At 38.0% G+C, this 27,009-nt stretch overlaps 1 protein-coding gene across 3 annotated transcripts; it reads right to left on the reverse strand.

The window, feature by feature from the left end:
- On the reverse strand, positions 1 to 25,207 carry BUB1B (BUB1 mitotic checkpoint serine/threonine kinase B). Of its 3 annotated transcripts, none has more exons than XM_032189238.1 (24): positions 25,175 to 25,207; positions 24,579 to 24,741; positions 23,118 to 23,177; positions 22,704 to 22,848; positions 21,636 to 21,832; positions 21,352 to 21,530; positions 21,037 to 21,236; positions 19,407 to 19,501; positions 17,761 to 17,984; positions 17,360 to 17,475; positions 15,846 to 15,943; positions 15,515 to 15,567; positions 14,914 to 15,036; positions 14,627 to 14,711; positions 14,150 to 14,252; positions 12,402 to 12,688; positions 11,324 to 11,514; positions 9,072 to 9,215; positions 8,790 to 8,902; positions 8,353 to 8,514; positions 7,528 to 7,670; positions 5,814 to 5,985; positions 5,344 to 5,450; positions 1 to 1,595 (listed from the first exon to the last, which is right to left on the reverse strand). In XM_032189238.1, the coding sequence occupies exons 2-24, from the start codon at positions 24,719 to 24,721 to the stop codon at positions 1,403 to 1,405; spliced, it is 3,333 nt and encodes a 1,110-aa protein (XP_032045129.1). In that variant the 5' UTR covers positions 24,722 to 24,741; positions 25,175 to 25,207; the 3' UTR covers positions 1 to 1,402. The 3 variants fall into 3 exon arrangements, with proteins under 3 accessions (XP_032045129.1, XP_032045128.1, XP_032045130.1); XM_032189237.1 differs by having other exon boundaries at positions 14,914 to 15,039; XM_032189239.1 differs by lacking the exon at positions 14,914 to 15,036.
- Between the last annotated feature and the right edge of the window lie 1,802 nt (positions 25,208 to 27,009).

Consider the following 27,009-nt stretch of genomic DNA (forward strand, 5'->3'; position numbering starts at 1 on the left):
AATATTTTATTGGTGATCTTTGCTTCAGCCTCTGGCTAGAGAAAGATTATTATATTTTATTATTTACTTACTCAGTAGATAGCTAACTAACAACTTGTATTACAGGAAGCATTATTTGAGGCATTAATGGACAAAATTCTTCATAAGCAGTTTACATTAAGACATAGTAAAGCTTGTCTATCAACACATTTAGTCTTATTCCCGAATTACAAGAGGATATAGCCTTCATAAAAGGAACTATGAGGAAGACATTAAGGATCTGGAAGAGCAAGAACACATGTCAAAGTACAAAGATTAGTGACAGACAAATTAGTGACAGACAAACAGAAAGAACAGGAAAGAAAGTGGCTTGTAACAATGTAGAAAATATGGACTTAAGTTCAATTAGGTAAGAATCAAACAGAACCATGACCAGAGAACTTGACCAAATAAAAAGGACACTAAACCAGCTTGTTTGTTAATCAGGAGAACTACTAGTGATGCAGTGCTCTTCTTTCTTTCATACAAGGAAGAGGCTGTAAGGAAGTAAACCACACATCTGAGAAGTTTCTCTGCATAGTATCTTGGTATGAAATCCTGTAAGTTCTGTTCAGTCTTAAATAAAGTGAGTACAGGCCTTTGTATTGATTTTAACAATGCAGTTTGTAAAAAGTTAACACAAACATATGTCTCCAAAAGCTTTCACACAAACCTGGAAACACTTCACATAAAGCAAGTAGAATCTTCAAAGGGATTTCTGAAAGGTGTTTATTCCAGACAGTAACTCTAGCCCTTGCTTTAAGAAACAAAAACAAATATGCATCTTTTTTACTTGTGACTCCTACTTCTCCTACAACAATCATCCATGACAACATATTCCAAATAGGAACATTCAAGTTTGACATGTATTAAGTGCCCAGGAAGTCCTGTGTGGTTATGAAAGCTGCGACCAAATGAGGTGCTTTCGTATCTTGCAGTCAAAGGCAATTCTCAGTCAGGCAGAAGCACTCCAGTATGGATAATAAATCAAGTGTTTTGAAACCATCTGACAGTAATGCTTAATACAACCAAGATACAATCAAAAAACAACTTTATTGATGAAACAGTGATTAAAAGCAGTACTACAGAACAACTAAATGTAGGGCAAAGACACTTCCAAGACTACAGGGTGAACTAGATATTAAATTCATTTCTGAGAAGCTACATAGAAAGTGGAGTGGGCAGTTACAACAGCTTGTTTTCTCTGACAAACTTCTCAGACACAGACTAGTTCACCTAACAGTTTCAGGATAGCTATGCACTGATGCAACATTATTTAGCAAGTCCCATAGAAATGTCTACAACTGCTGCTCACGCTTACATTTGAAAAAAAAATAAGTTATGTGTATTATAGACGGGAACTTAAGATTTGTTCTCTATGAAATCAGATAAAGTTGTCCAAGACGACGATGTCTCCCAGTGCTGCTGCTAAGAATTCATAAAGATGTTTCTGGAAACCGCTGTCAAACTTGTCACTTAGTTCCTCTCTCAACTCCCTCAGCAGAGGCACTGTGGACTTACCATCTGCATTCAAAAATCGCTCAAAAAGTTTATGCCAGAAATCACCACCAACAGTCCTAAAACAAACAGAGTAATTTTCAGTGAAACTGTAGGCACACATAATATGTTTGTCAATATTTCCACTTATATTCAGCACTATATGCCTTGGGAAGACCAGTAACAACATTTTCATCCATATATAAGGGAAAACTAGGAATGTTGTTTGGTTTATGTGTAGGGCTCTTTCTCCAGCAGGCTTCTTCATATCTAAACATGCTGTTTCACAGTTCTATCAAAAGCAATGCTTTTACAGTTAACTCTTCTAGTGTACTTGACCACTATTACCACCCACAGAGACACAGCACTTCTAAATGAGTTAGCAAGAGGATTTTTTGCACCAAAGTTGACAGATTCCTTTTTCATGAATAAGGGGCAGATATAACTCTTAAACTCTCATTTACAGGCTGTTTCCTAGTCAATATTAAAGAAAAGCTCCAAGAAAAAAAAAATGGGTTGTTTACAGCCAGTTTTTAAACTCTTTGGAGTTTTGTTTTTTAACCTCTACCTTCCATCTGTCAGAATTCCCATACAGAGAGCATTTCAAAGAAAATTAATAGTAATAAATACCATCTCACAGATGTCACAGATATACCCACACAACATGAAAAGGGTGACTCATTAAAGTCTATGAAAACTAGTATCAGAGCTAATATTTTGTTCTTCAGTCTTGCTCTGAAGACCATAGACTGTGCTGTTTCTGATTACTGAAGTACTTTTCCCCTTTAAGCCAGGAGTTATGCTGGCTTTTGAACAAATTATCTACCTCTGCTTTATGTGACTCACAAAACAGCAGCAGTCTTAGTCTCATCTCAGAGAGAATCTGACCTGTACTATTACAGTAATAACTCTTACATTTTCTAAGATAATGAAGCCATACAGAACCCAATAAAAAAAGACATGAGATCACTTCCTTCACAGCAAGTAAGGGGGAAAAGCAGAGGATGTTACATGTTGGTAAGTATGTCTAAAGAGTTAATGAGTGACAAAAATAGTCCTAAAATTTTAAACACATTTTCTGTATGATAGCCCTTATCAGCCTGCACAGATGAAGTTTCCTAAAATAACATGGTGAAAATAGAAAAACTAAAAAAAAATACTTCTGGAACTGAACAGTTTCCATCAGTAACATGCTAAAATTCCCTACCAAAAAAAAAGATTGAATTCAACCTTATAGTAAGGCTCAAAAATCAAAATAGAAACTCGATCAAAATTCACGTTCTATCTTTCCAGAAGTCTTCACCATACTGTTTAACTGAATTGCTCTGCATTCATTCTGTCAGCTTTTAAGGCAGCACTGAGTGCCACTGGGTCTCCAAGGCCATTTTTGTGCTTTGCCTTGCAATTTTCAACTTGCAAGGATAGAGCACAAGATTAAGTAATATCCATCAAATGGGGAGTACTTTAATTGGGCAGACCCTTCTGGTGGATGAAGGCTCCCTGCAGCAGTAAACCAGCTTGTCAAAGATTACTTGAGTACTTATTGAGAGCTTCAAATTGACTGGAGGAAGGGTCATTAGCTGTTAGTAAGAACCAGACACACCAAAAGATTTTAAGTGTGAATGCAGAACTTTGCCAAGCAAGAAAAAAAATCAGTGCAGATTCCTAATTCCTACATAATGAAGTACACCATTTACACTGTTGGTAGAACGTTTAAGGATAACATGTTTATATAGGTGTTTTAGTTACACCTTTATTGGAATTCTTGATATTGAAAAAATTAGTAAAGAAGAATGACAGGCACAACCACATTTTCAGCAGCAAAATAATAAACAGGACTGAAAATAAGTTATTTGTATTTACAACTCCAGAGAAAAAACATAAACCAATGTACCCAAGTGTGAAAAGAGTCATTACAGCCTGGGTTCAGCCATACAAAACACATGCCCAGACTTCACCTTCTTCCTTACTTCCTTACTCTAACTCCACACAGTTCTGTGATAAATGCTCTTCTACCCAAGTCTCCCTCTACTTTGAGCCCTTCCTTCAATCCAATGGCTGCAGTTTTGACCCAAATACCTTTCCAGCTGACTCCTTCTCTCCAAACTCCCCATAATGGTCAGTCCTATCCTTCCAAACTCAGACTTTCTATACCTGATACTCACATACTCCTGGTCCAGTTATCCAAAGTTACTGTTATTTTTCTCATACCCACATCCTGATGAGGTCCCTAACACCCTTTCTCAGCTCAGACCTTGATTGGCTTCATCTGTTGTAGCTCAATTTCATCTTTTGTAGAACAAAAATGAATAAAAATTAAAAAGCAACACTTCAGAAATGTATCCCACTATCCCCAAAAATACTGCAAAAAATGGATTATGTGCTGATAGAAATGAATATACAGGAGTCCTATTTTTCAGAACAGGTCAGCTTTACTTAAAGATACAAAGTGTCAGAATATCTGTTAGTAGAAAGACAAAGTCAGTTTCCATCAATGATTTAGCTGATGGGGAGAGGTTGGAAGGAGGAATGTTCCAGTATTTCTGAAACTAAGGTGATATAAAATACATATTTACTGCCAACCTATATATAATTGATATTCATCTCCTCAGAGGTGAATTGCTCTTGGTGATTTTGTTCTTCTCATCTAGTCCTGTAAGTTGATCCTCTTAAGAAAGGAAAAAAAAAAAGAAGCAACTGGGTACAATATGAAGTATATAGTCAGTACCCAGCAGAAGCCTGCTGTAGCTGCATAACTACTGGTATAATTCTATAACAGCATGTAAAAAAAAGAAAGATATATGCAGAATAAGAGGAGAAGAGAATTTTTCCCTCTCCCTATAACCCAGCTTAAGATGATTTTTTTTCTAATGGTTGAACACAAAGATTTATAAGTAATGCAGGTTGCTAGGGAACTGGACAAATCCCAAATCTGTAGTATGTTTTCTTAAAGCAATAGTTACAGACGTACATCTACACATCAGGTATAGCTAATATACCATGACCCTGAAATGCAGATAGCTGTCAACCAACTTCTGCTATGAGCAGGAGAGCTCTAGAAAATCCTTATGAAATGCTAAGGCAGAAAAATTCTATAGGATACGACTAATGAAATGAATGAACTTTTAGTTTAAGAACGTGTAGATGAAGGCAGAATAGTGTTATAGCCCCAGCCCTAGCATGTGTCTAAATGGAAACCCTATAAATTAATAACTTAGAACAAATACCAACTTCCGAAGGAGCGGTTGGCTGTGCAGCTTAAATTATCAACGCACAAGAAGAAAAATAATTAAAAATTATACTGCTTTCATAACTGTTACAGACAGAACCCTAGTGTCAGTGTCTTAGTAACCCTTCAATAGATCCTGGAATCAAAAAGCAGAAAATCCAAGTAATCACCACTTCTAAAGCAAAAGCTCATGGAATTTTCTTACCACTCACCCACTTATAAACATCTCCAAGCTTTGACTACGAAGTCAAATGAGACACTAAGACTTTCAGACTGGTCTGAAAGGAAAGCAAGACCAAAAATAACAAAAAAACCAAAATCGATCATATTGTAACTAGACTGTATGGCTTGTATTCAGCTTAAAACTGTCTCCTACATAACTCTAAGGGTACCAGTAGTAAGTCTAGCAGTACTGGTACTAAGACTAGTAGTTTCAAAAATCAGGCCCCCACAGATCGTATGCTTTTGACAGTTACAGCACGAAGAGCTGGGTTTTAAGCTTTGAAAATAGTAACACTAGAAATGAAGGACTAAAGAAAGTGAAGGAAATTGGAAGAAATGTGTTACTTCCCAGTAGCCTCCTCTGAAAAAGGACTTACTCTGATATGTTTTGGCTGATTTTCCAGATGGAATTCTCTTGACAGACCTGGATGTGATCACCAAACAGCATCAAATGGACTATATCTGCAATGCCAACCAAGTCTACCTGCAGTCATAACAAACATTAGAAAGTTCAATTTCTGTTGATTTCTACAGTTCACCACAGATCTCTAATGTTGGTGCTTTTACATATTTAAGTCTGTATTGGTCTCTGCATCAGGATCTTCAGAAGATACTACGCAAAACAACTTCAAAATAGAATTCTAGTCTTCCTTTACACTCCTAAATACATACAGTAGTCAAGGCACCCAGCAATTCCAGAACAATGCTGCTAACCCCTTCAGTTAATGTCAAAGATGTAAAGCAGATGAGAAATTCTCAGTATTTTCCACAGATTCTATAAAATACAACTTAAACCAAGATTTTGAAAAGGAAACAGAAACTAAGGTATCCTGCCAAACAGACTTACCTGATAAGGAAGGGAACTTTTTGCCAGAAGCTGTTGTCCATGAGGAGTCTGAGATATAGGAAAATTATTGGGCAAGCTTACTTGAGACTTCAATCTCAAATCCACACTGTGAGAGAAATCCACTACCTTCAGAGCTCCTGTCACCTTACCATAACCAAGTAGGTCACAGATACTGAGTAGAGAAAACAAATGAAGCATAAAGCAGACCAACACATAAAAAAACAAATTCAAGAAGCAAGTCTTAGCTACATCAATGCTCCCCTCTGATGGCTAGCTTAAGAACTACTACTGAAAGGTCTTCCCCTGAAAGGGGAACCAACCAGCTGGCAGCTTGAAGCTTACAGATGACACCTGTATCTCCAGAATAGCAATAAGAAACACTAAAGACATTGTTTTGATATTCATCAGTTATCTGAAACTGAGTTGGAGGAACAGGAAAACATCATAACATCTAGTACTTCTCCCTCTCTTTCAAGATATCAAAATAAAAGAAAGAATTAAGAATCATACTTCATTAAACCTTCCCTAGTCCACACACCAGTGAGGACAAACCTAAATGGTAGAAGCGAGTACTTGTATAGATGACAGCTGCCAAGTCAACAATATAAACAGATCACCCTGCTCACTATTTTTATTTTATTTTTATTTTTTTAATATTTTCATGCTGTAAGCATACTTCACGATTTTGACTGCATTTACATTATACAACTGTCCTAGGATAGTTTTTTTTTCTATGACACCAAAACCTATAATCATCCTTACTTTTTGGCAGCTAAGATTAGGTTTGCATTTTCCACAGAGAAATCATAATAAACCTACCAGCAGATAACCAAATCCATCACACCACTGTTTGATCAGTGATTTGCAAAATGGGGTGCATGCACCCCAGAAAGCGTGCAAGACAATTCATTGGGGGTGTGTGAAGAACATGGACACGTACTACGAACATACTAATAACTTATAAACAAGTATGCATATATTAGAAGTGACTTCCCTCTTTTTTCCCCCCCGATAGGGTTGCACAAGCAAGTTTAGAGACTACTGTGTTAGATGCCTGTAAGTTGAAAGTTACTTTAAAGTCAATAGCTATTTTTAATTTATCAGCAATGACTAAGAACTGCTCCAGTGAATTTATTCTAATGTAATTTTATTTGAATCATTAGGTATTCTTTCAGTTACTACCTTCCCACACTCCATTCATAGATCATACTCCAAGGGATATGTGACATTTTAAACTTAATATAGGAATAAGTTTAAAGCAGAAAGCTAGATCTGTGCGTACAGTAAGTTACAAGCTGGACTACAGTGGAAGTTAAGCAACACATTTAAGAGTGCCTGGGTATTCCAGTTCCATCTGTCCTTTGTTTTCTAATTTTGTGTTTTCCAGATATGCAAGACCAAAGACAAGTTATTCACCAGTATCTAGTTAATTGTCCAGAATTTTGGAAAAGGAGAAATTTGGGAACAGGGACAATAGCAAAAACATTTTATTTAGTATCTTATATGTTCTACAGCATCACTATATATTACTGGGGGGGGAGGGCACACAGGCATAAGGTTGACTCCAAAAATGTGTTTTCACTGTTCAGAATTTTGCAGCCTAAAAAAAAATGAACTGTTACATCAGTTTCCTACCTAAAAGGGATAAATTACAAAGAGTTATAGCTGAAATCAAGTATTACATATCCTCTCAGATCCATACAAAGAAACTAACCTGTCTCCCAGAAAGAGCACCTCTGGCCTCAGATCTCCATGGACAATTTCTGCTTTGTGGAGCTTCTCAACCACACTCAGGAGATCATGAACAACCAGCAGGATAAATTCCTTTGCGATAGACTTGCAGCCACGAATAAGATCCTGAAAACAAGGAATAAACATGCATCTGTACTACAGATTAAGTGAAATATTTATAGTTCACCTTCCCCCCCCCCCCCCACTTAACTGTATAAAGGTAACAGTCCTACCCTAAATTTAGTGTAATCAGGTTTTTCCCATGAACATCCAGCCAGAATTAGAATAACCATTATTAAGAAATGGACAAAAACAGGAGGAAAAATTAAACTTAAGACTGAAATGACTACTTGATTTATACCCTACTTAATTTATACGCAACAACCCAAAATGCACTTACCAGACTTTATTTTAAATGTAAATCCTTCAACAAGTCATTGAGCGCTATGACCTTTCTATGGCAGACAGAACTCATTGAAAGATGCCAAGTTAAACAACGCAGAGTTTTAGATGTAAGCCTTATTGTGAAATAACGTGTGGTTCTGGGCTCAGGTTGTTTATCACTCATGAATAAAGTTTAAAAAAATGGGTTTGTTTCAGAGAAACACATGATCTATAAATGAGAAACCAGCTTTAACTAAGGCTGTAACAGATGGCCTTAATTTGTATGTAGATAAAACAAAGAAGAGGATTTAGATTGCAATAATAAACACGTGAAGCTATCTTCAGCAATAACCAAAACTCACTATTAAGTACCTATGGAAGAGTTCGTGTCTTTTGCAATTGTACTTTGGTTATCTGTACTGACCGCAAGCGTAAAGCGATTTACATCCCTGTGCAGAATCACACAGCCATCCTGGTATAAGAAACAGCTGCAGTTTTCACTGAAGCTTTGGTCAAAGTCAGTATTCAAACGCTCCCGTAATTGAAGTGTGATATAGAAGTCCCAAGGCACAGGCTGAGAATACACCTACAAGAGAATACATAAGAACATTTATTTTTGGAATAAAGCAAAAATTGCTCATCTTCGCATTCTTCTCATCTTTTTAATTCCCAGTTTAGCAAGGAACATTTGCCGCAGTCACAAAATTTGAATATATATCAGCAATTTGAAAAAGGACATGGAATAGCAAACTTCATGCATGGAATTCCAGAAGTCATGGCCAAGTTCACTTACAACGTAAGTTATATCTCATAGGAACTTTATACATGAACTGCAAAATGTTAAAACATCATTTATGTTACCTTTATTACAAATCCCTTTGCATCCAACTGGGCAAAGTTAGCTAGATTCACAAAAAACATCTTGTGTTCTTCATTGGTCCAGTATTCCCATTTGATAGAGTAAGTCTCATCTCCTGTTATGAAAGTTTACATTTCATGAGCTGTCGCAGCAAGTGTGCATCCAAGACTGTTCATGTTATTCCCCCTCTACACCACATAAAACTGGTATGCATGAAGTATATTTCAAACCAATAAGAACATCAATAGATCCCTTGCGCTCCCCAGGGTGTCTGGAATACCTACCTAGCTTAATGTCTTTCTCGAACTCCATGACAGGCATAGAGCCAGTCTCCAAATGAAAATCTGGAGAGGCAGTCAAAGATTCTGGCATGGGATCTAAAAGCTTTTTATGCTGTTCAGCACTCCAAAAGAGCAGAGTTACGTCACCTAGGAAGACAAGTAATAGAAACAGATGAGCTCAATATAGGTGTTGAGTCTCTGAAACAATTGTATCTGTCAAGAAGAAAGTAACTTAGATATTGGAAGCCTTTAATTTAGCTTTCCGTCTGTATACAGATTCACTGCATCACCTTTCAGCAAGTCCATTAGTCTCTTCCCAATAGTTTCTTGTTCTATGAAGTGAACATAACTCTATAAGGCAGTTTCAAAAGGGAGTGCATCTCATGAGATTCATGACACTACTGTAGTGTATTGTGAGATGTGCCTTTCACGAGAGACAAAGCTCTGAATTAGATGATGTTCATCTATCTGCTCAGCAACAGCAGAATCCAAAACCATTATTTTGTGAATTAGCTTTCCTGTTTTAAAAACTGTATCTGGAGTAAGTGATCAGTTTGTGGTTTTTGAAGCGATGGGGCTTAATTGAAATTAACTTCTCTGAATACAACAGGGTTTTTATTTAGGAAAGAACAGATTGGACTCCAACTCTGCTGTTCTCTACAGTGAGGATTTAATGGATTTCACCTCATGAAAACGTACAAGAAAGTTACATGTAGGTCTCAGTTGCTTTTCTGCATAACAGAAGACACCAGTCAGTGGATGAGATCATCTATCCCAAACCAAGGTAGCCTGAAAAGTATTGGTCTCCAATATCAGGCCAAGTAAAACACATCAGAACTAGAAGGCTTCCGCCAACTTCCTTTCCCAAACACTAAAATGGTGTCACCCATTACTAATTATAATCTTTCACAGCACAGAAGTAAGAAAGTGTTATTATCTACTATTGTACTTATTTAAAAGCATTGTGTTTAGTACAAGTAAGTCCATGGAAGCAGATCCAGGAAATATTGTACTTTATAGGCTAAACACATGTTCTATTGTATCACTACAAATTTCATAGTTCTGTGAAATTTATGAGTAATAAACTGTCAAATGCCTGAAGTAATTTTTCCTGCTATGCAGCATGAAGTATTACTTATTACTACATCCAGGTTGATAACTGCACTTCAAGGGAGATGTGCAGAAAGGGAGGAAGAAAGAGTAATAAGAGAAAAAAGGACCATTAGAGCAACTGAACAAATGCCTTCTCTTTCTGAAAATAAGGAAAGATCTTGCATCCTTCTCCAAACAGTAGCAAATATGAAGAAGCGTAGGATCTAGCTGAAGTGCCAGCTACGTTTGCAGCACTCTTCTAATAATTTTCCTCCTAATTTTACTTTGATTCCAGTTCCTGAGTTCCTGATCATGCTTCATCAGGAAACATGAGTGGTACAACAGACTTCTTTAATAATGTAGTCTAGAGCTACACAACAACGTATTGTTCCTTAAAGTAGATACACAGAATTTTCAGATACACACGTCTGATTAAAATGTCATAAACCGAAATCAAAGGAGGCAAAAGAGGTTAAATATCTTGAAAACTTGTTCAATACAAACTTAATGGTACTAGCCAGGTTTTGAAGGTAGTGACAGTTTCTGTATTAATTGTAACAATGATCTATAACAGAGAAACAAAAGGTCTTTGTCTAGAAGAGATAAATTAACTATGAAAGTATTGGTTTTGTTTTTCTTCAATGAGAATAAAATACTGCAAAGACACACTACTGTTTACAGAAAATTTAGAGTGTAGAGAAAATTTCATACTTGTTTCAAATTTAAACTTCAAATTCATTGGCCTTTTTCAATGTCGCAGCTACTGGCCTATGAAGAGAACAGTGTGATAATAGAAGAAAAAGTCAAAACAAAGCTGTCTTAAGTATTCTCCCTACCATCCAGACAGAATTTTTCATTTCTGCATTTAACCTCAACTCTCACACATTCTCTGCAATAATACCTTAAAAAAAACTTCTCTATCACCTTAAAGAAACCGTCCATTACATTAAATATTTGTCTTCTGGACACTGACAAGCACCCTATACTACATACCTCAAGTGGTAGCGCTATATAGTACAGAAAAATGACAAGTTCAGTCACAAGACAGTATAGTGGAAAATACACAGAAAATAGAGTAAAACATAAGATACGCAGAAGCACTACAGAGTAACTACGGCAGATGCAAGTTATTTGTTGAAAGTGAAATTCAATTTAGTACTAACCAGTAATGTTTTCACTGATACCTCCAGAATCAGTAATTGTTTCAGCAGGCAAAGTCTGAGCAAGTTCCAGTTTCTCAGGGATGTGCAGGTATTTAATTGTGGATATTTGTGTAACAGAAGAAAGAGAAGATCCCGAGGAGACAGAAGAACCTGATGAACGAGTATCTTCCAGGCTTGCTTCCATGATTGGACTGTGAATAAAGGACATCTATTCAGACTTTCAAAAAATGCAAGGTATGACCAGTGAAAGGATACCGTGCACTCCTAGACTTCTTTTTGTAAAATAAGAAGCCCTTCCCTATCCTTTCTGGAAAGTGTACAACTGTGTTGAAACAACATTTTAGTTTCAATGAGTTCACAATCAGAATCCTAATCTACAGCTGACTTCTCTTCTTAAATAGAACTGCTACAGTGGAAGAGAATGACAAATGTTTATTACTACCTCATTCTGGTAGCTGCACCAAAATTCAGACCAACAATGCTTTTAAAGCAGTGAAGAGGGGTAGGAGAAAGAAAAATCACTCTTGATTTTCCGTCTTAACTATAATCAGCATGTCTTCCCAGGGAACTTACTAAACGCACACCTTCAGGTTGTTATACATGTTTACACATTAACAGCTAGCAAATCAAATGCAGTTCTGAATTAAGTAAATGCTATACAGTAGATGCTTTTTTCTTTACAGTGGTAAGAAACAGCAGTTTTTTATTCCTTCTCTCCAGCTTTTCTCCTCTGTAGAAGTCTAAGCCATAATCATCAGATCTATTTTATATACTGAAGTGACTACAGAAACAAATATAACTGTTTCTGCTTTTATTCTCCTGTTAAAAAGTCAGAATATGCTTATGAATTTCTTTACAAATTAATCGGTAGAAAAAGTATGAAGTCTTGCAACAAACATGAAGAGATGATTGAGCTTGCTATTACTTCTTATATCTGCTTAAGGCAAAACAGATCCTGACCTAGAGAAAGCATTCATTATACTCTGATCTCTTCAGAAAATTGTTTCTTCAGAAACAATAGTAAAAGCACAACCAAAGAGACACGAAAAGGGGCTTAAGATGCAGTGCTGTTAATTACCTCAGTTTATTTACTGAATGAACTTCATTGTATGTCCCCTCACAAACTGGTGTGTTTTGATTCGGAGGCGCACTCTTTGATTCTGGACAGTCTTCCTTCAGAACACTCTGTGAATAAGCAGGATCTGGGATTCTCTGAGCTAACACCCCGTGAAAGGGAGTTGAGGCAAGATGGGCAGCCCTAACAAAGTCACATGTGTCTTCTGGGTTGGCACAAAGGGTTTTGTTCTTGTAGGAGCCTGTCACAATTGCATCTTCAGACAAAGGCTCAATTCCATTCAGCTCATCCTGGAACAGGTAAAAAAAGACAATGAAAAGGCTGTAGATAGTATCAAATGACTTATTTTTAACTGAAAAGCTATCTTCTACTCTCTCCCCTCTTTCCTGTTAGGGGATTCAAAAGTTCCGCCAAGATGTGCTTCAAACATAGCTTCCTTCCACAAACAAGAAGTATATAAAACATGTCATACAAGCAATTAATAAGTATATCATATTTTAAAAAATAATTGAAAATTACTTACGTTTATCTGCAAGTATAACAATAAAATTTAGTTACTGAATTTTTAAACTGGAATAATTATCTCCCATAATAGTGTTCTCTCTCTGTCTTCAACCCTGTTATACTTCATGTGACTCTTTTAGTCATTCCAGTCCCACAGGTATCGATTACCTAATCAGTATGAAGAACACTTCTTCCTTCCATTTCTTCCACCCCACCACCTTCCAACTTGGCTCTGACATCCAGACTCTGCATACTCCACTTACATCTCTCATTCCAATTGAGTAACTGAACCCTAACCATAACATAATTGCATTTTTCTCCCCTCAGAAAAGTCTATCATTGTTTACCTTCTAGAGTGTTGCAGAGCTGTCAGGCATTGCCAAAGACTACTTGGTATCTAATGCCCTAGAAGTACCTCTCTCGGTTCAGTTATAATTGCATTATTCAAGTGTTGATTGGTCAGGACTCCTACATACGGGCATGGCATCAAGACACCTTAGGAAATGAGTGCAGAGATTTAAAGGAGTCACATAGGTGACAGTGTTAGGCATTGAAGTAAAAGCTGCACTCTACAGATATCCAGACTGACTCCGGAACCGAACTCAGTATGATGATTACCATGAATTATTTAACCCTATTTCATATTGTAGCTGTACAAAAAATCCTTCTCAGCTCAGAATAAAATCCTCTAACTCTTTAAAGCACCAGCCTAAAGGTCTACTGCAGCATGCAGTAACCAAATCCTTTGAGACAACAGCTAACACCTCTACTGAAAGCTTTACAAGTATCTGCAAGACTCATACAGAGACATCAGATCAAGACAGCTTAGGAAGCCAGTGCAGAGATTTAGAGGAGTCTCATATGTGGCTCTTTAGGTAACAGGAGCTGAGATGTTTGGATGCGTGGCAATAAAGTGGATGGAACAGGATGCAGTGCTTGAGAGTTATGCTCAATCACAAAAGCTTTTTCAAATTTGAGTGAAGAATCCTGACCACTAATCCATTGCTTATAATCTGGAAGACTCTCTACCATTATCTCCGTATTAGTCAGGTTAAAGCCTAATAAAAACGTTAATTCCAGTGAAATATGAACTGATTCTATAAACATCACGCAATTCAAGTATTGGCATGCCAGACAGAAGCTTAGATCTCACATCAGTTCAGCCAGTCTCACTCAGTTCAACAGTAGGACATTCTTTTTTGATTTCTCCTTGACAGGAAATTATTTCCTTTAAACTGTTTCCTTACACAGGCTTCTGGTGGTATGTTTTCCTTCGCAGTGGCAGATTCTGAAGGTTTACGAACAGCGAGAGGGCACCGGGCACTTTTCTTTGTATTATCTGTAAAACAACTAAGATAAGAGTTAAATGTCATTGAATATTTATTAGAGTAGCTTCCAGTCTTCAACTTCCTCTCAAGAGTTTAATCCACTGAACATTTCAATCTACCATTTTCTACTACAGAACTACCAACAGATTGCAATATATACTACTCTCCTGAAAAAGAAAAAGCTTATATAACACCCTGAACAGCTCTAAGCTTGAGGAACAACAACACAATTTCTTGTTATCATGGACATCCCAAGCAGAATAATGAAAGGAAAAAAGAAAAAAAACAAATATAAAAACCCACATCTGTTCAAGGAGGAGACTAATTCAGCTGATAAGGTAGTTTGAAATTGTTTTTCCCTTCTCCCTCTAAAATCTAGGCCTTGAGTAATTCTACCTTATGTTCTGGTTTGCTGAAGTAGATGATTCGTCAAATATGGAGAAAGGCATAGACGGATATGTTGATGGAAGGAAAACTACATCTAAAGAGAAAAACGAGAGGCTCTATTATATCAACAGTTTTTCTACAACATATAAATGCTACTTACAACATCCAATACTTAAAAATACTAGTCCTGACAGGAAGTTAGAGCTGACAAAGAAACTTTAGAGAACAAGCTTTAATTTGTCATGTTAAACAACCACACTTTTACCACATTAATCAACTTGTTTTCTAGAACACACCTTCAAATTTTTCTCTTTTCCCAAGGCTGGCCTTAGCCCTCTGCTCCTCCTGTTCATCCTCAGAGGATAAAAACACACTTCCTCCTCGTGTATCTGGGCATACATCAAGAGACTGGATAACCTCTGCTAACAGCAACAGTAGTCAATTACTTTCAAAAGTAAGTTTCCTTCAGCACATAGCACATATCCATACCAACAAAACTGAAAATGTAATTTATAATTATATCCTTCTACCAAATCGTCAAAGGAAAAAAGGAAATGACTTAAGACATTATCAATCTTAACATGAGTTTTATGTATGCAGTCTTACTCAAATCTGCAAAAGAGTATAAAAGCAGAAGAAAATCTTCAGCTGTTAAAAGAAAAATTATCTTCTTCCTGAAAGACTCCTGAAATGATGAAAGTTCTCAGAAACTCAGGTGCTCAGTCTCTTGTCTAGTATACTTAAAAGTACTGGACACTAACACTTTCTCATTTTCATTCCTCTATTCCATATAGGCTTTTTTTTTTTTTTAGCTTGTTGCTGTTCTGCTATTCATGTAAGAGAACACTTTCCATCAATGCAGCCTTCTCATTACTGCTAAAAAATTTAAATCCTTACCTTCGGAACAAGATGGTTTGCGCAGCTTAATATCTTCTGAGGGCTGGTATTCACTGTAAACAAGATACAAGCTGACATTTTATACACTCACAAAACATAAGTAAACTTCATAAAAAGGGCAAGCCAAGTTGACCTATGCTATCCATTAAAAAAATTAAAATTATTCTCAAACAGAAGTTTATCTTCACACAATTTCTGTTCAAATTCTGGTTATAGGCTGATGCCTAGGGTTACATCCACTCTTTCTGTTAAAACATAAGTAATGTGGAACGCTGTTTAAGTAATTGTACCCACAGGTTCTCATTGCTGGGAAAAAAAAATCCTTTATTACCTTTCCAAGTGAGGCTCTTTCACCCCAAGTTCTGTTGCACTCGAAAAAGTAAGTTCTTCTTGTCCCAGAGATGGAAGAGGCTTTGTTATCTCTGTTGGCTGTAGGAACAAAGACATATTTTGGTTCTACAGGTATGGAATCACAGACCATACAAGATTCCAGGAACAGTATAGTATGACATTCCCATGTGGGTCATGAGAACTCTGATGCATTAATGATTGTCTTCGTACATTTTTATTGTACTCAATTAGTTGCATGATAGAGAGACTCCATTCTTATGTTTAGCCCAGTTAAAGGGTACAGATTTTACTCTTTGCAACTCTGTAATTTTCATAGGAACTTTTAAGTACACTGCAACTATTAAAGACATTTTGTAACTGTTTTTTAACATAGTTTACATCAAAGTAGGAGCACTTTGCATTTCATCATTTAAAAAAATTTATCCTTAAATCTTTGTTCTGGAAATGAGGACTGGGGGTACTGGAGGTATTGGGAGCAGTAGGAGAAAATAAAATACTCTATTGGCCCAATGGATATAGTAGAGAAAAGGAAAAGCTTTAAAGTAATTAACTTTTACTTGTTACCTACAACCTGTAGGAAAATTGGGGTTTAAGTACTTCTGCAAACATAAGAACAGGTTGGGTGACATCTTTTTGCTAAAAAACAAAAACAACTATAAATAACACTACCAAGAGAACAAACTATACTTGCTTCAAAGATACTCTGATCAAGACTTCTCTGCATATAGAAAAAAATTAATACATGATAGAGTATACTATCTATAAGATGTGGAGACAAATCTCAGATATGGCTTGTGTACTGATTCTAGCTGGGTAGAATTAATTTTAGTCATAGCTGATTCTGTGGTGCTATATTTTGGATCTGTGAAATTAGGTAGTACTTCCCATCTTCTGGTGAGAAGTAGTGAACTCCTTATTTTGCTTTTGCCTATTAATTTGTTTGTATCTCAACTCACAAGTTTTCCCCAGTTGTAACCTTGTGAATCTTCCTCCCACTGTGGAGAGTGAGAAAGCAGCTGTGCTGCCTACAGCATTTAACAAAACACTTTGCCACCTTTTCACTCCTTTCCCTAGTTCCAGTTTCTTCTGTCTTCTTTTGCACTACAACTTCTCTATATAAAAGGAAACTGCACGCGAGTGGCCTGAAAGAGCAATTCAATCTCAAGCATTTAGTATGACTTTTTTTTAAAAAAAGGAAAGAAGAAAGCTCATTATACCTGAGCATAAGGCATCTTGTCAGATTTTACATAGCAGCAATACTTGTAAAATTAAGTTAGACTACAAGACTTGAAGTCTTTGATTACATCCTTATACTGGAAGGACATTTAAGAAATATTTCTGAACTTTCTTTTACTGGGTGACACTTAATGCACACGATACAACAGACTGAAGTACCCTTTCAAAAAAAGGAAAGCCAAACATAAGATATTGTACTCTTAATAGTACTTGTAAATAGTAGCTATTTGTAGAAGTTCAGGTAAACGAGGACAATACCTGTTCACATGATTGTTGCTGCTGCTTGTCACCTTCTTTCTCTTTTAATTTCTTCTCCAGAGCCTCAATTTTCCTTTGTATTTCTTCCTTCTTCTGCATTATGGCCTGAAACTCCTCTAAGGAAGAAAAGCTTACATGGCACAGTATGTATTTCACACATGATCCATTATCAAGCCTGAATTCTTTTTAAAGAGACTAAAACCTCTGGTGGTCTTTCCCCATTTCCTGTGTTACACACTAAGCTTTCACCTATGTTGCTTTCTTTGTACTTCAGACCAGTTAAGTAATCAATCCAGTAGAAAAAAGCAGCTGCAATAATAGAGGTTTCTTTATACTGACAAGAAGTCTGATTTTATGATTTTATCTCAGAAGAACTTATGTCATCCCATTCTGAAGCATACCTTCAGCTTTCTTTTTTGCTTTCTTCCTGTAGACTTCAGCTCGAATCTCTTCCAATGAGAACTCTTCCACTCCTGCATAAACTTTGTCTTTACAGTACATCACCATCTCTTTTTCTTGAGAATCCAGACGTTGATTTTGCACCCGCCATAGTGGATCCTCCTCCTTCTGAGGCTTGCGAGCACTTAAAACACTGTTTATGCTCGGATCAATCTTGCAGGGAGTCCTGAAAACACAAGCACTTATTACTCGGATCATATGCACTTCACCAAAACACTGTAAAAAGATTATAGGCAAGAAAACAGCAAATTTCAGAAACCAGCTGCAGAATAAGTCTACAGACATTCTGTTGTGTTGACAAACAAGAAAAATGGAATGATCGTACATAAAAGGGAAGAATATCAAGTCAGAAAAAAGCGTTGATAAGACCAAGTCAAGAGCATATAAAGTTCTTATGATACTCTGAATTGTTGTGCATTCTGAAGTGTGATCTGTTTTTACTTTAGTTCCATCAGTCTGTGTGACCATACCGATGCCAAGTCCCCACTCATCCTACAAAACAGATTTTACCTGACAAAAAAACAAACAAACAAAAAAAAACAGAACAACAAAAACAACAGAAGAACTTAAAAAAGGTCTTTGGCTAGATTGAACTTGGCATTTTAGATTCAGGGGATAAAAAAAGATCTACGACACAATAAGCAAGTAGTTTGCTCAAGGAAAATATTCTGCATACTAAGTGACAGAAAGAAGTTGCCTATTACAAAAACTAATACCTGTGCAGTGAAAGAAGCCAAGAGAGCAGCATGTCAAATCTAATTTTAATACCATCACTGTTTTCCAGGAGAAAGTCTTATAGCTAAAACACTTTTTATTTATTTAGCATTCTTAAATCATGGTATGTCCTTGGTCAGAGCTACTTTGCAGTCCACATGCAACATACAAAGCCCATAGGAAAGATCTATGCTGCCAAACACTTTTCAGAATTCTTTGATTACACGTAATTTAAAACCAAAGAAGCAGCCTGTAATATCATACATTCTTTTCCACCTTTCTCTTAGGGAGAAACTATGCTTTCTATAGCGATCATCAGCCAGCAGAAAAAGAAAGTTAAGCAGCTTTGCAAAATATCACATTTTCCTCTGCTGTAACAAAACAGTGAGTGCTGTACAAGCAGGAAGGTTATTTCAGGCAAAATTGCATACTCCTCCACAACCTATGCAACACTGTTGTCATGGAAACTGACAGCTTCTTTCAGTATAAAACTCTGGATAGGTTGAGCACAGAGGAAGATAAGAGGAAAACAGCAGTAAGCCTCTGTCAATTTGGGGCTGCTTTCATAGCAAGTAGCATCCTAAGAGAGGTAACTGTGGTTTTGTTTCAATATGCTGAGTCAAGCCATTAAAATATTTAACATGTATAAATGTGATACAGGCTCCCCCAAAATGAGCACACCCAAATATTTCCCATACCCTTATGCATCCTCCACTGAAGCCTCTGCCATCAAGCTGAAATACTAAGAGCTTCCAGACTGACAGATTTTAAGATTTACTTAGATCTAAAAGCTCAATTACCTGGCTAAGTCAGAATATTACAAATCAGCTTTGATAATCTCAGGTGCAGGTATCATTTCAAACTGAAAACTCACATGACTTGCTGCTGAGACGATTCTTCTACATATGGGGTGAAAGTGGTCATCGGACAGGGCATTTCAATGCCAGAATTTGCACTGCTGTGAGGACGCTGAAAAAGGAAGAGTCAATGTTAGCAGCCTAAAGACTCATTGTTAGCTTCTCTTTTCTTCTGGTAACTGAATCTCCTTCCCCCCCCCCCCCCGCCCTCCAGTGTGGGATATTTGGTGGTTTCGTTACTAAGAATTAAACTTGATACTTTTCACAAGACATAAATTTAAAAGACTACCTCCTTTCTGATACACAGATAGTTACAGACCAGTCAGTTGGGCACTAGCACCTAAAAAAAGCAAGACAACTCCTGCATGTCCTCGTCAGGATTTATGTTCTTTATTATTCTGACGGAACATTGGTCTAGCAGGGTATTCCATTTTCTCCTCATTTGTTTTCCAGAAACACTATAGACATTTTTCAGCCAAGATTGTCTCAATCATATAATACTATTGTTTCTGCTGCCCACTAAGAACCTCCAAGACTTCTCCATTTTCTTCTCAAGGACCATTCCTGCACCACAGAAATCCCTTAACTGCTTTTGGAGCCAGATACAGATGGCATCAAGTCTGATATCATTCTGCTGTCATCTACCTACTTGAAATTCTCCTGGATTCCCAAGAAGAAAGTTTTATGTAGTAGGGATATTTCAAACTGGTTTCCAATTAGTTTACACTACTGGAACAAACCTTCTATCATCCCCTTTTCCATCTACTGGCAAGCTTCTTTATATTGTTAGGATTAATATTTAATTGGTACAGTTCTCCACTTCTTTTGATCTTAACTCTTCTGTTTTCATCACTAACACTCCAAACAGACTTGCAGAATGCTGTACATGCCTTATTTTCATATGCTAGACAATGAGTTCTTCTTGCACGTACGTATTGTATGTTTGGGTAGGTGTTACGTGGTCTCCTCTAGAGAGGCCCGGACAGGCCTGAGAGGTGGGCCTGTGCAAACCTCTTGAGGTTCAAGAAGGCCAACTGCAAGGTCCTGCCCCTGGGCTAGGGCAATCCCGAGCACAAATACAGGCTGGGTAGAGAATAGGAAGAATTTGTGGATGCCCCATCCCTGTAGGTGTTCAAGATCAGCTGGGTTGGGGCTCTGGACAACCTGGTCTAGTGGAAGGTGACCCTGCCCATGGCAGGGGGGCTGGAACCAGATGGCCTTTAAGGTCTCTTCCAGTCCAAACCATTCTATATCAATAGAACTTTTGCTCCCTTTTCTATAGAAATAACTAGTGTCTGGCTTCTCTCTTTCTTTGCAGAATCTAGTTTTACCTCATATTCTTAGCCTAGCAATGTCTTTGGAGGGCAGGAAAACTACCTATTTTTTTGGTTAGCAAGAATTATGAATTTGGCTTCAGAAATAAAGTTTTTAGAAATTATTTTAGCAAGATCAGCTTGTTAAACCTGACTAGGTTACACAGGGACAGAGAGTCTTCAGGAAGAAACTAGAAAGTTTGGTTGCTATCTATAGAAACAAATCCCAGGAAAGCGAAAAAGAACATGACCTTTGTCTCAGTTATCAGAAGACTGACTTACATACACTTTCCTCTCTTTTTTTTTTTTGCCAGTCTACTTTGAGACTGCTTACCCTTCCAGAATTCCAAGGACCTGCGCTTTGTTCATTCTCCTTGGCCCTTGGAACTGGAGGTGCTGCCCATGACTGTGGCGTAAGTACAGGAATTTCAGGTCCAGAAGCCAAAGATGAATTTTCATCAAACACAGCAAAACCTGGATTCTTTGAAAGCTGCTGAGAAGTTAGAGTCTGGAGACTTCTGTTTTGGTTTGTGGCTGTAAGTAAGAGATTTATGCAAATTAACCTTTAGCCTACTGTACTCAAATGAAAATTCCACATTGAAAGGGTATAAATTTTCCATTAATGTGTGACTCTAGCAATTGACTGTACCTTTCAGCGCATCTCCTACACGACTAATTGGAGCTCTCACTTTTTTCTTTCCCCTGCCTTTTAGATCTGCCAGTGAGCTTCTCTGAGGTTCTTCAGTTCCCAGAAGACTGGTGTCTCTTTCATCATTATCTTCCTCGAGCCCCAGTAGTGTCTGCCGAGAAACACGGGTCTGAAACTGCCTGAGAAAAAAAAATATCGGAGAAGTCAGCAAAAACTTCACTGTACCAGATATCCACTAGAGCCCATAAAACTGTTCTAAGCTCTTCTCTTAGCTACAAACTTACCTGTGATGTGACTGAAGTTTGTCCAAAGGCTCAGCCTTGCGGTTAAGGCCTTCCTGGAATATTGAATCAGCTTTTTTAAAGCTTCCTCTAGCCTCGAGTTCTTCTGCCCATGTGATATAGAGTAGTGCCAATGTTGTACCAATTTCCTGGCTATGCAGGTAACTGTATAGATCCAAGGGCTCATTACAGCAATTTCCCTGAAACAAAAGTATTTCGGTAATTATAAAGGATTCCAAGTCAATGTCTGCTTTTTGATATCCCCTGCAACACATTTATCTCAATAGAAGTCCTACAGAAGCAGCTGTTAGGCCAGAACATATGACTGTATCATGTCATGGTGCACAAAAAAAAGGAACTCAACAGGAGAAGGAGGAATACCTCTGACTTCTTGTATGTATTTGTCAATATTAGCAGCCCCATTAGTCTAGTTTACATGTTCAGAGTATCAAATTCAAGTTTTTTAGCTAGTTCATTGACTGAAATGTAATTTTAATACTCCAGAGAATAGTTACTTCATCCTTACATAAAGGACAATTTATTATTGGTCCAGGGACTGGTAAATCAGTTGAGGAAGCTGGACTTGGAGAAAGTCCCATTAAGATGACAAGAATAGCAACAACAAAAATTATAGCAAAGCAGAGACAAGCCAAGACCAAAACATATTCAAGTTTTTCTTAAGCATAGGATATGGATACAAGACACTTGCAAGTTAATGAGTGGTAGGACAGATATTACACCTAAAATGTGTCTTTAAACCATTTTTATGTTCTCCCAATATACATAAAGAATCAAGCTTCACTCATTCCAACTAGATTTTCCAAAACAAAACATAGGGTGTATACCACTGTCCAAACTGAATGATCATGAAAAACATCTGAAGATTGTATTCAGAATGTGAAATGGGAATTCCAGAATAAGTAACATGTTTTCAGATAAAATTTCTAACATTGCACTTGTTGTACAACATGCTTTTTGACTCAGTTACTAAGAGAAATCAGGTTAACACTGCAAATGACATGACAAATACAAGAAAAACTATCATCCAATGGATTTTCTAAAAATACTCACAAACTTGAGCCATAGATTAAGATAGCGAGGATCTTTATAGTATCTCTTCTCTTCATTGAGCGCTCTCACTGCCCTTTCCAATACTGCTGAGAGATTGCTTTCCTTTCCACCCTGGGGGAAGGTTTGCTCTGTCCACTTGATGTAGCTAGAAATGGAATATATTCATAAGAAGTCAGTTCTGCATAACATACACAGCTTCTGTTTCAATACAACATAACAAAAGTTGAATAAACATTAGGTATAGTATTGAAACAGATGCTACAGATTATTAATAAGAAGCTCCAACTAATTTTTTTTAATTAATTTATTATTAAATTAGAATCATATTTTCTAAGCTCTTACAAGAATATCTAACATTTCAGTGACACAGATCTAATGATTTTATTATTTCTTCTGGAGTAGAAAGAAGCTTACCGGTCCCAGACATCCAATGGATCATCACCAGAATAAAATCGGATCTCTGATTCAAACTCTCTAGAAAAATAATAGTAATTATAATTATTATATATATACACACACACATGTATGTATGTGTATATATATATATATATATATATATATATGTATGTATATATATATATAAATCCATCCAATAAATTGCATGTTTTCTACTCTGTAAAGTAAGACCTTCACTCTCACTCATACCTTTCTTTTTTTTTTTTTTTTTAAAAAAAAAAAAAAAAAGAAGTGTAAATGAAGTAAGGTAGGTTTTATATATTGAGACTTGATCTTTTACTGAGACCTGGAGAAGCTAAAATAAACATCCCTTTTGCACTCTTCTTCAAAAGGAATGCATAAGAAGCATTTATTTAAAAAGAACAGAAATACATTGAAACAACCTTTATGAAGTATACTTCCAAGAACAACTACTATCCTAAAACCCATATGGTCTCCCATGTGAGAGACCAATAGAACACTTGTTCTCTTATGAAAAGTTATTAGAGATATTAAAAATCTAATTTTCACATGAAACATCTTTTACCTAAATATATTATTAAAGTATATAATTGGGGTTGGATTACAGAAGACAATGGAAAGTGACGATGATCAGACAACTACAGAACCACACCACAGAGCACAGTGAAGACATCTAAAGGGCCACACTGATAGTCGCTATCTTGCCTTGTTGTTCAACTCCCATGCATCATTCCATTCCTACAACATGATGGCTTTGCTCTCAGGCAGCAAAATAAAAGTCAAGAAAGAAAGCCACTTAGCAGTGTGAGTCAGATAAAAACATTGGCTTGTGCTAAGTAGTGGCTCTCACTTTGCCCTGTAGAACTCCACAGGCAGTCCCTTGTTCAGGGTAGTGATGCACAATGCAATTGCTCACCACCTGCCGACCAATGCCCAGCCTATCCCTGAGTAGTCGGCCCCCCCATCCCGGCTAGCCACCTCTATATATTGTTTAGCATATCAAATGGTATGGAATAACCCTTTGGCCAGTTTAGGTCAGCTGTCCTGGGTCTGTCCCCTCCCAGACTGCCCGCCAGCAGGACAGAGCAAGAAGGTGAGAAGCCCTTAGCTTTGTGTAAGCACTGCTCTGCAACAACTAAAACATCAGTGCGTTATCAACATTCTTCTCATTCTACATCCAAAACATTGCACCCTAGCAGCTACTGGGAGGAAAATTAACTCCGTCCTAGCTGAAACCAGAACAATACTTCATTGCAAACCTAAAAATAACTATCTGTGCTGTGCAGCATCCACAAGTACCTAAGCCCTAAGTACCTGTAGCACAGCACTAGCACAAATCTCTCTCTAATCTTCTGTTTTTCTATACTTTTAAAACACTGGTACACATAAGAAGGTGTAGAAACATTGACAAGAAGGCAGGAAGGTAAGGGAAAACAAGGTGTCTAAAATCTTGCTCACTGTTTTTTGAGCTGAACAGCAGTGTGAGTGGAAGCCTCCTGCTGAGCCAGTGCTTCCTGCAAGGTGGACATGACCCGGCCCTGCTTGAGGGGCTGCACATTCTCTTTGCTCAGCTCCCACTCATCATTGCAGTCTTGCGACATGACAGCCTCTCCTTTAAATTCTGCATTGAGAGCAAAAACAGTAAGATATCGATACATTAGGTAGGATAGTAGCCTAAAACCTGATAGATCTGGCTTTCAGCAGCCTATCCAGCGCACACTCAGCATAGCCTTACACATATCACACAGACCTCACGCTTCAGACATTCAGCACTTCATTCCCCGTCATAGCAATCACACGAAAGCAGAGCTAAGCCCTCCTCTACGATCAAGAACCCCAGCCAGGAGATCTCAGGGGAAAAAACACCGAGACCAAGGCGCCCCCATCCCCGCCCCCATCCCCATCCCGCCCCGTGCTTCCCTCGCCCTCCCAACATCACCACCCTCCCTGCGGCCGGCGGGCAGCGACCTGCGGCCGGCGGGCAGCCCCCGAGGAGCCGCGCCAGAGGCTCCCTCACGGCAGCGGCGGAGCCCTGAGGGACGATCGCGACGCACCTCCAGCACCACGCCGCAACGTCCACACCGGCCCCGGCCCCCTTCAAATTCAAACCTCCAACCGCCGCCAGCCTCCTCTCCCATTGGCCGCCCCGCTCGCCGCGCCCCATCTGATTGGTTAAAGCCCTGAGCCGCGCCGGTGCCTCATGGGAGTTGTAGTTCACAAGACTTCCAGGAAAAATTGCTAATTAATTCTCTAATTGAAAACTTCATAATTAACCTCACCTGAAAGGCAGCTGCCACCACAGGGAGCAGTCCTGCACCCTCCTTTTCCAGCTCCCGCGTATTCCTGGCACTTCCTTTGCTCAGATCTGTTGCTGATCTGTCTGGCTTTGCTGAATTTGCTCAATTCTCTATCATAAAAATGGAAAATAATTCCTTTCGGCGTGCAACCAGCCATTCGATGGGCTTTGTTGTCACAATAAAACTTACTTTTCTGGTGTCTCTCACAAACACAATGCAGGGTTTTGAGCTTCCCAGGCTGGCTCCATTTAACCTGTCAGAACAAAAGACTGTACAGAGGTACTTGCTCAGACTGTAGAAGCAGCATTGCTGTGTTAATGTGATGCTCAGCCCTTTAATTACTTTTTCTTCTAAAGCATTGCAAGGCAGAAACAATTAACCCAATGGGCTGCAATAATACTTCAATAATATTGCTATACTGCTTCTAGAGCCAGAGAATGACATGGAGTGAGAGATCACATTTTCGTGGTCAGCACTTATTTACATGGTATAGGAATGTCCTGAGAGTTAGCCACGTAATAAGATGGGTGAAGTACTTTACAGCTCCCCACCATAATTTCAAGCTGTTCTTGTGTTCCTGCAGACTAACCAAAATCACAGAATCATAGAATGGCTTGGGTTGGAAGGGACCTTAAAGACCATCCAGTTCCAACCCGTCTGCCATGGGCAGTCACCTTCCACTAGACAAGGTTGCCCAAAGCCCCTGAGTCCCTCTCCTGCTTTCTCATAGGCCTTCTTTAGGTACTAAAAATGACTAAAAAGACACAAAAATGAATTTGGGCTAAATGTTTACCTCCCTTTAAGTGACAACTGAGATCTTAATAAAAGCCAGTAGTTTCAGGGAACAGGGCCTGAAGTGTACTCCTATACTGCTCCCTTCTGTGTTTTATATCTGCAAAAAAATAAAATATGAAGCAGCTAAAAAATTGCCCTACACATGAATATTACCCAATGAGTAATGTAGGTTAGCTGCCTGCTCTTATTGTAACTGTGGTAACTAAAAATATCTCTCATAAAGTAAACTGAATATTTTACAAGTAAAAAGTGATATTTTGTTTTTCCCTCACAACAGGCCTTAATAACTTACAAACTCTGAGGGCATTTCTGGTGCCTATGAGTTATGAAACTTTCATACTCACAGAAGAAATGTAATAATCACACATAGCATTTATGTGATATAAATAAAAGGCACAAGTTGATTAAGGAGACACTGGGGAGGCAAGGACAATCCCCAGATAAGGAAGTGTCAGACAGACAGAGAAACAGATGTAAGGACTATAACTCTCGAAACAGAACATTGGAATTCATGATAAAGATACAACAAACAGAAGAATCAGCAAAAGCCAGCTCTTGCAATTAAGAAACGTACCAACTCAACAGAATCCTGACCAAAAGTGAAAAGTACACTGTGAGGAGGACTCGGGGTCTTCCTCCAAAAGACCACTGCCCACGTCCGGAAGACCCCTGCCCGCAATTCTTGGGAGGCTCTACACAGGAGCAAGGTGCCAAAAAGCTAATTAGCATGAGAAACGAGGGAAGGCGGGGATAGGTGATGAATATGTATAGGCTCTTGTAGAATATTAATAGATTGA

This window comes from Aythya fuligula, chromosome 5, assembly GCF_009819795.1.
Source record: "Aythya fuligula isolate bAytFul2 chromosome 5, bAytFul2.pri, whole genome shotgun sequence".
Classification (NCBI taxonomy): Eukaryota; Metazoa; Chordata; class Aves; order Anseriformes; family Anatidae; genus Aythya; species Aythya fuligula.

Coding starts and splice junctions, on each gene's coding strand:
- BUB1B (XM_032189237.1), bottom strand. CDS start 24,721: ATGTCGCAAGACTGCAATGATGAGTGGGAGCTGAGCAAAGAGAATGTG. Junction 12,689..14,149: donor ACATACCACCAGAAGCCTGT/GTAAGGAAACAG, acceptor TACCTGTTCCAG/GATGAGCTGAATGGAATTGA. Junction 5,451..5,813: donor AAAGTTCCCTTCCTTATCAG/GTAAGTCTGTTT, acceptor TTATGACTGCAG/GTAGACTTGGTTGGCATTGC.